Source organism: Thalassophryne amazonica, chromosome 17 (assembly GCF_902500255.1).
Source record: "Thalassophryne amazonica chromosome 17, fThaAma1.1, whole genome shotgun sequence".
NCBI classification, from domain to species: Eukaryota; Metazoa; Chordata; class Actinopteri; order Batrachoidiformes; family Batrachoididae; genus Thalassophryne; species Thalassophryne amazonica.
The window spans coordinates 26,560,885-26,574,239 of record NC_047119.1 but is presented as its reverse complement, the minus strand read 5'-3'; the positions used below and the strand labels follow the sequence as shown (position 1 = coordinate 26,574,239).

Sequence of the window (13,355 nt, the reverse complement as noted above, 5' to 3'; positions counted from 1 at the left end):
TCAAAAACCTAGACAGAGCTTTAATTCATTTGAAAGCTTGTCTCTTAGTCTTGTCCATCCAAATTGGAAGTCCCAAAAACCAGTTTTATTTGTTATTATCTATCGTCCACCTGGTCGTTACTGTGAGTTTCTCTGTGAATTTTCAGACCTTTTGTCTGACTTAGTGCTTAGCTCAGATAAGATAATTATAGTGGGCGATTTTAACATCCACACAGATGCTGAGAATGACAGCCTCAACACTGCATTTAATCTATTATTAGACTCTATCGGCTTTGCTCAAAAAGTAAATGAGTCCACCCACCACTTTAATCATATTTTAGATCTTGTTCTGACTTATGGTATGGAAATAGAAGACTTAACAGTATTCCCTGAAAACTCCCTTCTGTCTGATCATTTTTTAATAACATTTACATTTACTCTGATGGACTACCCTGCAGTGGGGAATAAGTTTCATTACACTAGAAGTCTTTCAGAAAGCGCTGTAACTATGTTTAAGGATATGATTCCTTCTTTATGTTCTCTAATGTCATATACCAACACAGAGCAGAGTAGCTACCTAAACTCTGTAAGGGAGTTAGAGTATCTCGTCAATAGTTTTACATCCTCATTGAAGACAACTTTGGATGCTGTAGCTCCTCTGAAAAAGAGAGCTTTAAATCAGAAGTGTCTGACTCCGTGGTATAACTCACAAACTCGTAGCTTAAAGCAGATAACCCGTAAGTTGGAGAGGAAATGGCGTCTCACTAATTTAGAAGATCTTCACTTAGCCTGGAAAAAGAGTTTGTTGCTCTATAAAAAAGCCCTCCGTAAAGCTAGGACATCTTTCTACTCATCACTAATTGAAGAAAATAAGAACCCCAGGTTTCTTTTCAGCACTGTAGCCAGGCTGACAAAGAGTCAGAGCTCTATTGAGCTGAGTATTCCATTAACTTTAACTAGTAATGACTTCATGACTTTCTTTGCTAACAAAATTTTGACTATTAGAGAAAAAATTACTCATAACCATCCCAAAGATGTATCGTTATCTTTGGCTGCTTTCAGTGATGCCGGTATTTGGTTAGACTCTTTCTCTCCGATTGTTCTGTCTGAGTTATTTTCATTAGTTACTTCATCCAAACCATCAACATGTTTTTTAGACCCCATTCCTGCCAGGCTGCTCAAGGAAGTCCTACCATTATTTAATGCTTCAATCTTAAATATGATCAATCTATCTTTGTTAGTTGGTTATGTACCACAGGCCTTTAAGGTGGCAGTAATTAAACCATTACTTAAAAAGCCATCACTTGACCCAGCTATCTTAGCTAATTATAGGCCAATCTCCAACCTTCCTTTTCTCTCAAAGATTCTTGAGAGGGTAGTTGTAAAACAGCTAACTGATCACCTGCAGAGGAATGGTCTATTTGAAGAGTTTCAGTCAGGTTTTAGAATTCATCATAGTACAGAAACAGCATTAGTGAAGGTTACAAATGATCTTCTTATGGCTTTGGACAGTGGACTTATCTCTGTGCTTGTTCTGTTGGACCTCAGTGCTGCTTTTGATACTGTTGACCATAAAATTTTATTACAGAGATTAGAGCATGTCATAGGTATTAAAGGCACTGCGCTGCGGTGGTTTGAATCATATTTGTCTAATAGATTACAGTTTGTTCATGTAAATGGGGAATCTTCTTCACAGACTAAAGTTAATTATGGAGTTCCACAAGGTTCTGTGCTAGGACCAATTTTATTCACTTTATACATGCTTCCCTTAGGCAGTATTATTAGACGGTATTGCTTAAATTTTCATTGTTACGCAGATGATACCCAGCTTTATCTATCCATGAAGCCAGAGGATACACACCAATTAGCTAAACTGCAGGATTATCTTACAGACATAAAGACATGGATGACCTCTAATTTCCTGCTTTTAAACTCAGATAAAACTGAAGTTATTGTACTTGGACCCACAAATCTTAGAAGCATGGTGTCTAACCAGATCGTTACTCTGGATGGCATTTCCCTGATCTCTAGTAATACTGTGAGAAATCTTGGAGTCATTTTTGATCAGGATATGTCATTCAAAGCGCATATTAAACAAATATGTAGGACTGCCTTTTTGCATTTACGCAATATCTCTAAAATCAGAAAGGTCTTGTCTCAGAGTGATGCTGAAAAACGAATTCATGCATTTATTTCCTCTAGGCTGGACTATTGTAATTCATTGTTATCAGGTTGTCCTAAAAGTTCCCTAAAAAGCCTTCAGTTGGTTCAGAATGCTGCAGCTAGAGTACTGATGGGGACTAGCAGGAGAGAGCATATCTCACCCGTGTTGGCCTCTCTTCATTGGCTTCCTGTTAATTCTAGAATAGAATTTAAAATTCTTCTTCTTACTTATAAGGTTTTGAATAATCAGGTCCCATCTTATCTTAGGGACCTCGTAGTACCATATTACCCCATTAGAGCGCTTCGCTCTCAGACTGCGGGCTTACTTGTAGTTCCTAGGGTTTGTAAGAGTAGAATGGGAGGCAGAGCCTTCAGCTTTCAGGCTCCTCTCCTGTGGAACCAGCTCCCAATTCAGATCAGGGAGACAGATACCCTCTCTACTTTTAAGATTAGGCTTAAAACTTTCCTTTTCGCTAAGGCTTATAGTTAGGGCTGGATCGGGTGACCCTGGACCATCCCTTGGTTATGTTGCTTTAGACGTAGACTGTGGGGGGGTTCCCATGATGCACTGTTTCTTTCTCTTTTTGCTCCGTATGCATCACTCTGCATTTAATCATTAGTGATCGATCTCTGCCCCCCTTCTCGGCATGTCTTTTTCCTGGTTCTTTCCCTCAGCCCCAACCAGTCTCAGCAGAAGACTGCCCCTCCCTGAGCCTGGTTCTGCTGGAGGTTTCTTCCTGTTAAAAGGGAGTTTTTCCTTCCCACTGTGGCCAAGTGCTTGCTCATAGGGGGTCGTTTTGACCGTTGGGGTTTTTCATAATTGTTGTATGGCCTTGCCTTACAATATGGAGCGCCTTGGGGCAACTGTTTGTTGTGATTTGGCGCTATATAAGAAAGGGGTTGATTGATTGATTGATTGATTAAAGGAAATGGGATTTACATACAGAAAAGCTAAACGAAAGCCATCATTGACACCTAAACAGAAAAAAAACAAGGTTACAATGGGCTAAGGAAAAGCAATCGTGGACTGTGGATGACTAGATGAAAGTCATATTCAGTGATGAATCTCGAATCTGCATCGGGCAAGGTGATGATGCTGGAACTTTTGTTTGGTGCCGTTCCAATGAGATTTATAAAGATGAGTGCCTGAAGAGAACATGTAAATTTCCACGGTCATTGATGATATGGGGCTGCATATCAGGTAAAGGCAGTGGGGAGATGGCTGTCATTACATCATCAATAAATGCACAAGTTTACGCTGATATTTTGGACACTTTTCTTATCCCATCAATTGAAAGGATGTTTGGGGATGATGAAATCATTTTTCAAGATGATAATGCATCTTGCCACAGAGCAAAAACTGTGAAAACATTCCTTGCAAAAAGACACATAGGGTCAATGTCATGGCCTGCAAATAGTCCGGATCTTAATCCAATTGAAAATCTTTGGTGGAAGTTGAAGAAAATGGTCCATGACAAGGCTCCAACCTGCAAAGCTGATCTGGCAACAGCAATCAGAGAAAGTTGGAGCCAGATTGATGAAGAGCACTGTTTGACACTCATTACGTCCATGCCTCAGAGACTGCAAGCTGTTATAAAAGCCAGAGGTGATGCAACAAAGTACTAGTGATGTGTTGGAGCGTTTTGTTTTTCATGATTCAATAATTTTTTCCTCAGAATTGAGCGATTCCATATTTTTTTTTCCTCTGCTTGGTCTAAAAAAGTAACTGTTACTGACTTCCACAATTTTTTTCCTGATTTCTTATAGCCAGAAAGTTGCCATTCGCAATGACTTTAGTTTTGTGTCATGTCTGTGATCTGCTTTTTTTCTACAAAATTAAACAACTGAATGAACATCCTCCGAGGCCGGTGATTCCATAATTTTTGCCAGGGGTTGTATTTTGAACAGCTTAAGGTAAATATTTTTTATGTTTTTATAGCTTGATAAAAAAGGTCCTAGCTGTAAAAGTGTGTCTATGGTTGATCTAATATCTTGTTAATGGATCACGAGCTCCACTGTGTGTGCTGAGGCAGTGACTCATCACGCCCCAATGGAGCATTTAGACAGAAGCCAGATCACAAAAGAGTGATTTTTCAGTCAATAACAGATGAACACAAAGTTAAAATTTGGATGACTGTGTAAAAGCTGCGGAAGAAATAACCGCATGCCACGAAAATCAGTGCAGAGCTGCAACACAGAACAAGAGCGCACAAAAGACTTGATTTTGAAGACATAACACAAAGTTAAAAGTTGTATCACGGTGACTTGTAAGCTGCGGAAGAAATAAAAAAAAATAATTTTTTTTGAAAAGTGATCCACATGAGTTGTAGCAGCAGGTGTATATAATTAAAGCGGCCACCTCACTGTGTATGCAGAACCGCAGTGCGCGCAAAAGAGCAATTTTGCAGAAATAAACGGACAAACACAAAGTTAAAAATGGAATCACAGTGTGAAAATGATTGTGTTTAAAGCCAGGGAAAAAAATAAAGTCAGCAAGCCATGGATGGAAAGAAAGTCAGGGAGAAGGAGCACAGAAGCAGCTGTCCAGGAATGCAGAACAGCAGCGCACACACAAAAGAGCGATTTTGCAGAAATAAATGGATTAACACAAAGTTAAAAGTGGGATCACAATGTGTGTATTTAAAGCCGCAGAAGAAATAAAGCCAGTGAGCTGCGGAGCCAGCGAAGAGCACAGAGGCGGCTGTCCAGGAACCCTTGGTTCGGTTGTAACTGGTCTGGTGCATTACAGGTGGACAGCAGCCTGGCGCGCAGCGCACAACCGCAGGACTGTACTGGAGCATCTATTTTTGAACTGCATTTAAAAAATGTGACATCTTTAAATGCTGCTGTAAATTGAAACCCACACTTTAAAGGGACCAGGTGTGGGAAGGCTGGAGGTTTGGACCAAACCCATGCCTAAACGTGCGCCAACATTGCGTTACCATGGCGCTATCACAGCCATGATAATGCAAATCTTAGCGTGGCTGATGTGAGCCATTCGAGGCTCTAATGACAGGTCGGGCGTGGCTCACTAGAGGCTGCTATGTGGTACATGCGGGGTACAGAGAGGCACCTTAGTAGTGGATACGTGATAGATAAAAACGTGGGTCATTCTTCGAATAATTGCTGACACACGCATGCGTGGCTCATAATTCACAGCTTATTATTTTGTGGGACCGAGGCTTTAGTCACCGTTGAAAAGTTGTGCCTTTATCGAGGATAAATTTATTCAATTTAGAACAGAACTGTTCAAATGCAGAGACCACACAGAACCATATATTATAAAAAAAGACTAACAAAAATAATTAATTACAGTGTGTAGAATGTGGCATAACAAAATATGTCACCTGTTGGTTGGAGCATTGTTGGTCTCCTTCGTCTTCCTCTACCACTTCACCATCCCCCTCCTCCTCCTCCTCTTCATTGTCTTCATCTTCCACTGAACAGCCTTCTGTGTCCATGGATGAAAGCTTGGCCAAAGTATCAGAGCTCTCCTTTTCTTCAAGCTAACACAGAGGAGAGGTGTAATGTGAGCACTTCACCTACAGGAAAGCACTGCCTGCTAGCTTTGATGCAGGAAGGAAAATAAAGCACAGGCACCTTCTCCACTTTCCACCTGTGCTCCTGAGACTGCAAGTGCTCCACGTAAACCTGGGAGGTCCTGAAGTGTTTCTTGCAGACTGAGCAGGAGGAGGTGGTTGTTCGAGTGGCAAACTAAGTATGGACAACAGACCATTAAGACTTGTTTTCATTCAAATCACAGTGATATGAAACCCCAGCTGCCCAAATTTGTCCACTGTGTAAAATTCTGCTCTACACCAAAATAAAACAACCAAAAACCCGAAATATTACTTTGTGGTCCTCAGTGCGACGGTGTTCCATGACACTACAGGTGAAGTGAGTCTGACAGGTGACACACCAACGCTTTAAGGCCGACTTTTTCTCTCTGCAGAGCATACAAATGTAATTTAACCTTTTGTTTGTTTGATGGTTTTGCTCCTTAAAAACAAAGAACTGTTGCATGTTCAAACATAAGTACTCCTAACACTGACCCATCTTTTTGTGCTCCCAGAAGAGACTCCTGCAGTCGTGGCAACAGGCTGACAAGGCAGGCATTGCTCATGTGCTGAATCTCCATCATCCTCTGCTGGTGGGAAACACTGTTCATATGACTCCTGAAGTTCTTAAAAAACACAAAATAGAAGACAACAAATTCATAAAAGAAATACATAAGTTTCATTTGATGCAATTTCATTCTTTTGTGTGTTTCAAAGGACTGAATCGAGCTCAGGATGAGGCTGCTTTCCCACAGTGCCTCCGTTGATGTAGGCAGGTGTTACACTTACTTGCTGGTTAAAGCAGGTGATGCTGCAAAGGTAGCAGTAGAATTTGCTGCCACCCTCCACGATTCCCTCCTCGCCTTCTTCCAGGTTTTCTTCTGAAGACAATGGGACATTTTTTCCCAGTCCCCGTCCCTCTGGGGGTACTCCAGCCGCCTGGTTTGCTTTCCTCAATGTGCTGTTTGGTGACGGGGCTGATGAACTTTGCACCTGCAAAAGTTTGATTGCAAACCAGATTAATTTAGCAGCTCTACACAAGGTTGACAAATACTAACTGAGATGTAGCTCAAAACCTGGTGGTTTAGTGACAAATGTTGTCTTTGATAGAGCATTTACAGTATTTATCCAATGTGCAGTAATTCGTGAAGTATACACTGACATTAGAAGCCACTCTCACCTCAGCAGCTCTGCTCTCCTCTCCTGTCTCAGCAGCATCTAATCCTCCTGTGAAGCTTCCTTCCTCCAAAAGGATACAGTCTGAAAAAGTTGAAAAAATTACAACCAATCACACCCACCGGACTAGGCAATTAGTCAACCAGTGGACCCCACTGCTCTGTGATGCTTGATGTTGACTCGTCAGTGATCAACTGATTATAACATTCACTGTCTGTCGCACTGAGGCAGCAGCATGGGTGTAGACTCAACCCTGATCTGTGAGACCTCCTCTAATTTAGGAGATGGACACATCATCATATGGGATGCAAGTCGGAAGAGGCTGGATTATTTTGAGTAGTGTTGGAGCTGACCAAAAGCTTTCCATTTCCTGTTACACAGAGGTACTTTGCTGCATCCAACACTTACAACATAAATGCAAACCAGGACTAAACAGCAAAAATTGTGATGGAAGGACCATGACTGCAAGCAAAAGGCTTGCAACTGGTGTCACACTGGACAACCTGACAAGATCACGTCACAATCGGGATGTGCGTTTGCTTTCAGCACATGCGCATAGTGTGATAACATGTGGTCTAGATAGGAGATTGTAAACTAGTTTTTAAGTACAGGGAAACAGCAGGTACAAAATAAATCAACAGTGAATCCTGCTAGTGCCCATGTTTGCTTTGTACAACATCGGAAGCTATTTTTGTCACTCGCCATCAGAGTTTACTGCAACAACAAAGAAGGAAAAAAAAAATATGGGTTCGATCATGGATTTCTTGATGTCTAGACTATGGACATTACAAATGGCTAAGATGGAAGAGAAGGATATTCTACAAGCTCAAAAATTAAGTGTACCAAAAAAGAAAAGAAAAAAAAAAAAAGAAAGAAAGTTTAGCACAAACAACAGGCTGGATCCCACATGAGTTTAATTTCTTCAAAGGAATGTTACAAACTTTTTTCTTCCTTCACACTTAAAATAGAAACTGTATCATCCACCTCACAGCAAGAAGGTAGTGGGATCGCTTCCCACCCTTTCTGCGTGGAGTTTGCATTTTCTCCCCGTGTCTGTGTGGGTTTCCTCCGGGCACTCCGGTTTCCTCTCACAATCATAAACATGCTTATTTAGGATCTGCTCCTTTCTCTACCCCTGACCAAGGCAGAGCCTCTACATCTAGAGTTGCTCCCTGGGTAGTGGACTGTGGCTGCCCATGCTCCGAGTGGATGGATTGTGTCCAACTGTAATTAGGATGGGTTAAATGCAGAGGACAAGTTTTGTTGTATATATGTTATGAACAATGACAATACAGGCACTTGACTGACTTTACTTACTCGATACCTGTTGTTTCTACCCATTTCCAAAATGTGTATAAGCTGTTCGTTGTTGGTATATGCATTAATTTTGGGGGAGATGATGGTCTGGAGGTTAAAGCGGTGGGCTTGGAACCAGATGATCCTTGGTTCAAATGCCAATCACACCAGAAAAATCACTGAGGACAGTTGGGCTACATCCTTAATCCCTAAGTTTCTCCTGATGTGCAGTTGAGCTCCTTGCATGGCAGCATACTGACATTAACGTGTGTGTTTGAATGGGTGAACGTGAGGCATCACTGTAAAGCACTTTGAGTAGATGCGTCAGATGGAAAAGTGCTACAGACGAGCACTCCATTTATCTGTTTGAGATAGATTACACTGGTCAACACAATTTTTTCTTGCATGGAGTTTTTTTTTAATGGATTTTGAGTAACTTCGGGGCGCTGAATCTGAAGTTAGTTTTGCCAATCACATCACTTTTCTGAGATATGAAAACAAATTGAAAAATATATATATATATATTTTTGCACACAATAAACATTCAAGAAGAACAAGAAACTAATCAGGGCTGTGAAATGAAAATTGTGAAATCCGAGGAAAATTTGCGGGGGGTCTGGGGGGCACAGGCCCGCAGGAGCCGGGGACTCAGGCCCCGTGGGATCCCAGAAACCAAATTAATTTTTTATCTAATGATAGATTTTCAGCATCTCCTGGAACAAAAACCTCAAAATTAGTGCATATTTAAAGGACCTTGTATTCAACCTTTCATTTGAACAGTCAATGATAATGTTGAAATAACACAATATGATGTGGAAGTAGGACCTGGAATGATTTTCCTTTTAATTGTAAACCAAATTATGCATTAACTCAGAACAATTAAACTACATGAAATTCAAGAAGACTGAAAAGACTGTTACAGCATTTCAAAAACCGCAGCTAAAGCTTGTAGAATATTTTGAAAATCATGATAAAATATCAATAACATATCTTATAGTAAAAAAGCTGCATATTCTTGTGTAAATTCCTGTAAATCCACTCAACGACAGTGTTGTTTTCCCATGAAAAAAGTCTACATTAATAAAAAACTCATTTATATTCTTGTGTAAATTCATGTAAATCCATTCAAAGCCATTTTTTTTCCCAATGAAAGAAAGTCTAGATTAATGAAAAGTCAGAATGTTTTCTAAAATCCTGTTTGAACAGCACAATGCTTATTTTCCAGAGAGAAAAATTCTTACTGTGTTTCCTGAGAGCACAGTTTGCTTTTCCCATTTCATCTTTCAAATGCGTTGATGAAGCCAGCGACAATTCCAGATTCTTGTCCTTATCAGACTTTTCAAACAATCTTTCTCGCCATCTTCTCTCTGTCCGATGTCAGTCTGTGACAGACGTGCTGCACAATTCTTCTTTTAAAAACTTTAGAGCTCTAAAGGTTTGCGATGTCCACATGCTACGTTTAGCTTAAGCGTCGCCGCAGCAACCAACCAGTGCTGCTTTACGACAACTGTCTCAACAGCCAGGCTTTTTTCTCCTTGAAACTCTGTGGATCCGAGGACACAGATTCATATCTGTAACACACAGATCAGTGTCCGCGGACTTATAAAACTTGCACAATGTTGTTAAAAAAAGAACACTTTGCGATAGACATTTTGAAAATTCAGTGACGATCACGATTACAGAGTAAAACTCTAAGACCCCCCCCCCCCCCATGATGAAATATGCAGAATTTTGTGGAGCCAGAGTTTTCACAGCCCTGACTAATGCTGTTAGAGTCAAACATATCTTTAAAAAACGGAAACAGCTGTTTTTCTAACTTTGTGACTACTTCTCGTATCAAGCACCGAAGCTAAAGCTGCAGGCTTGCACACCTCTTTGGAGCCATAAACAATATTACAGCTCTTTGATCGTATTTCGTGAACCTGGTTTAAAAACTATGCTTTTGAAGCTGCTTTTGTGCATGATTAGTGGTGTCAAACCCTTGAGTGAATGAGCAACTTTTGCGTAATCCATCAATACGGAACATGTAGATTGCACAGAAAAATGATGTGACAGAGGAACTCTGAGCTCAGATTCGGACTCAGCACCCCAAAATGATCATAAACAAGTTCTCAAAGTCCATGCAAGATTTTTTTTTTAAATCTTTTATTTTTATTTTTTTAAACTAGTGTTATCACTCGGTGTAAACCATTAAATAAACCTATGGTTTTACTAATAACGTCATCAGCAGTTAGTTGTCCTCAACTCTGCTTTCAGTGACACAACTCCCAACTAAAAACTAAATAATAAAAACTTGGAAGTCATGCAACTCTTACACAGACACAGTATTATATCATCTGTAGTTTCTTAAGTTCCACTAAGACAAAACTTGTGGTTATTACAAAAACATATCTGCAACCACGCAATTTCCAGGCTCATCATTATGTCTGGGAAAGTTTTACCTTCAGGCTGGCCCTCCTCAGCACTGATGACATACTCAGGAGAAACACCTTTGTCATCAGTTTCCACAACAGTGGAAGCATCAGCAGCAGTCTGCTCTATGTACTCTGACCTGTGAGAGAAGTAAGAACAAGAGAGAACGTCAACACAAATCAAGTGAGTAATGCAGGAGAGCCCTTTTCAAAACACAACTGCACTCTTGTGTAAAACAAATGAATGAACAAACAAATGAACACATTTTTCAGTCATGTCTGTAGACATAAATACACACAGAACTTCATTCAATTCAATTTAATCAGCTTATAAAGCACCAAATCACAATAAAAGCTGTCTCAAGTCACCTCACACAGAAAAGTTCAACATAAAAAATTAAAATAAATAAATAAAAATTAAAAAAATTCAAATACATAATTAAAAACAGAAGTAAAAGAATAAAACTGGTAAAAAAAAAAAAAAAAAAAAAACTATTCATGAGAATAAAAATAGGTTTTAAGTCTTGACTTAAAAATGTCCATGGACTCCGACTGCCTCACGGTTGCAGGAAGACCATTCCACAGAGCGGGTGCACGATAAGAAAAAGCTCTTTGACCAGCTGGGAACACAGAGAAGTCCCGCATCCTGCGACCGCAAAGCCTGGGCCGGCTCATAGGGTTCCACCAGATCAGCCAGATAAGATGGCGCCAGTCCATGAACAAATTTATAAGTCAATCATAAAACCTTAAAATCTGCTCTCACAGAGACAGGGAGCCAGTGTAAAGATGCCAAAATAGCGTGATATGTTCAAACCTTCTGCTTTGTGTCAAAAGTCTGGCAGCAGCGTTCTGAACCAACTGAAGACCCCTAATGCTGGACTGCAACATTCAACAGAAATACCCTCTGCAGGGTTTAAAAAAGTGTCCACAGGCAGCATACCCCTCTGTCCTCTGCTTCTTCACTACAGGTTCCTCATGATACTCCTCTGAGGGCTGCGTGGGTTTGTCCGTCTCTGCCATGGCAACATCTGAGAATTACAGTCAGAGATACTGTAGCTAATGTACAATGAACCAATGCCAGAGAAAAAAACAAACAAACAAACAAAAAAACCCCTCACTCATTTTTAACCGTTTACTCCAATTTAGGATCATGAGGGGCTGGAGCCTATGCCAATAGTCATAGGGCAAGAGTACACCCCTGGACATGATGCCAGGCTGTCGCAGGGCCACACACAGACAAACACATTCACACCCGCACCCAAACGGACAATTTAAAGTTTCCAATTCACCTAACCTGCATGTCCCGGAAGGAACCCACACAAACACGGCGAGAACATGCAAACTCCACACAGATTGTGATTGTATTTCTTTTATTTATTCTAACTGTTGATGTAAAAGCACTTTGAAATGTATGTTTGCACCAGAAAGCACAGCATAAATTTCTGGTTATTATTCTGGTGTGGACAAGCACAAATAAAGTACATAGTTGTACATTTACAAGCATTCGGCATAGTGCATTAAGGTTTATAAGTACCTATAGCATGTAACCTGTTAGTGAAGACTACACTGCAGCAGTACCTGTTTCAGTCTGTTCTTCAGCTTCAACGGTGCTGCTCGCTGCTGGTTGTTCATCTGTACTCCCTGTGACCATGTGCTCCATGTCCCTCTTCCTGTCAGGCTGGCGAGCTGCAGTGTCCTACACACAGAGACATCAGGATTACAAATTAGGCCGAGCTATTTTATCACTGTTATCATCAACACTAGCTTAATGTGAAAGTTATCAACAGCAGACAAATGTCTGAGATGATGACATGGTTACCATGATTTCTTTTTTAATTCAGAGAATATAATTATTTAAACCAAGATTTTTATGACTTTACATAGAAAAACAACATTATTACTGTGCTTTTTTTATACATGCAAGCAATTGCACAACTACATAGGGCTTACAAAAATTAAAAGCTCAGTTTCATTACACATTTTTGTATGATCTGATCACCTAATTTAAAAATTTGTTACACATATTTAAGCCTAAATATCAGTCTATCATAAACAACCACATTCAGGCAACAATTTAATCCACACAACAAAAGGACAAGACTACAAGGCTGCTGCTATAATTACCAAAGTGGCCGTTGAGGACGATGATGAGGATGTGGTATTATTGTAGTAACGAGCAGGGGGGTGATAGGATCGAGGACCTGGGAAACCCCTGACTGGGGACTTCATGGCAACACCCATGGGAACAGGCCCTAGCAGGGATGACCTGGCCCCCGCTGCGAAAAACTGGCGAAACTGCTGCCCCCCCATCCCAAAGCTCCGCATGTTACCTGGACAGAAATAAAAAATGAAGCCATGCATTTCATGGTAGGCATGTAATTAAACTAAAAATTGCAACGATGTGAAATTTAACTTCAGATAATATTCATGGTCAATACTGCTTTATACAAGAAACTGGGTTGTGACCCTTTTTCTAGATGTTGGACACTTCAAACTGTACCCTGCATTTGTTGCATCAGTATAGCCCCCTGCAGCATCGGATTGGGTGCAATGATGGTAGTCTGGGTTGCCTGGCACATCCTGACCATTCTGGGATGAGGTGCTGACTGGGGAGGTACAGGCATGGGTCTAGAAAGGAGGAGGGCAGGAAAAAAGGTATTTTTTTTCATTGGTATTACTGAATTTTGTCACAAAAGAGAATGTTTTGGTCAAGTTGAATAACAAGCTTCAGACTCGCTTTATATAGTGATAGCAGGATATTTAGCTGATATAA

The 13,355-nt window shown here is 40.5% G+C and overlaps 1 protein-coding gene across 3 annotated transcripts in view; it reads right to left on the bottom strand.

Annotated features, from left to right (window-relative positions):
• The window catches only part of ciz1a (cdkn1a interacting zinc finger protein 1a), a 29,879-nt gene that overhangs the window by 5,914 nt on the left and 10,610 nt on the right, over positions 1–13,355 (bottom strand). For 2 of the 3 annotated variants that reach the window (XM_034191766.1, XM_034191767.1), the window contains exons 3-13: positions 13,083–13,210; positions 12,692–12,912; positions 12,161–12,278; positions 11,523–11,610; positions 10,613–10,722; positions 6,880–6,959; positions 6,489–6,692; positions 6,195–6,325; positions 5,995–6,088; positions 5,743–5,856; positions 5,490–5,648 (exon numbers count right to left, since the gene is read on the bottom strand). In XM_034191766.1, coding sequence (XP_034047657.1) covers positions 5,490–5,648; positions 5,743–5,856; positions 5,995–6,088; positions 6,195–6,325; positions 6,489–6,692; positions 6,880–6,959; positions 10,613–10,722; positions 11,523–11,610; positions 12,161–12,278; positions 12,692–12,912; positions 13,083–13,210 — 1,447 coding nt within the window. The remainder of the gene's footprint in view (positions 1–5,489; positions 5,649–5,742; positions 5,857–5,994; positions 6,089–6,194; positions 6,326–6,488; positions 6,693–6,879; positions 6,960–10,612; positions 10,723–11,522; positions 11,611–12,160; positions 12,279–12,691; positions 12,913–13,082; positions 13,211–13,355) is intronic. The other variant, XM_034191768.1, reaches the window with a different exon arrangement.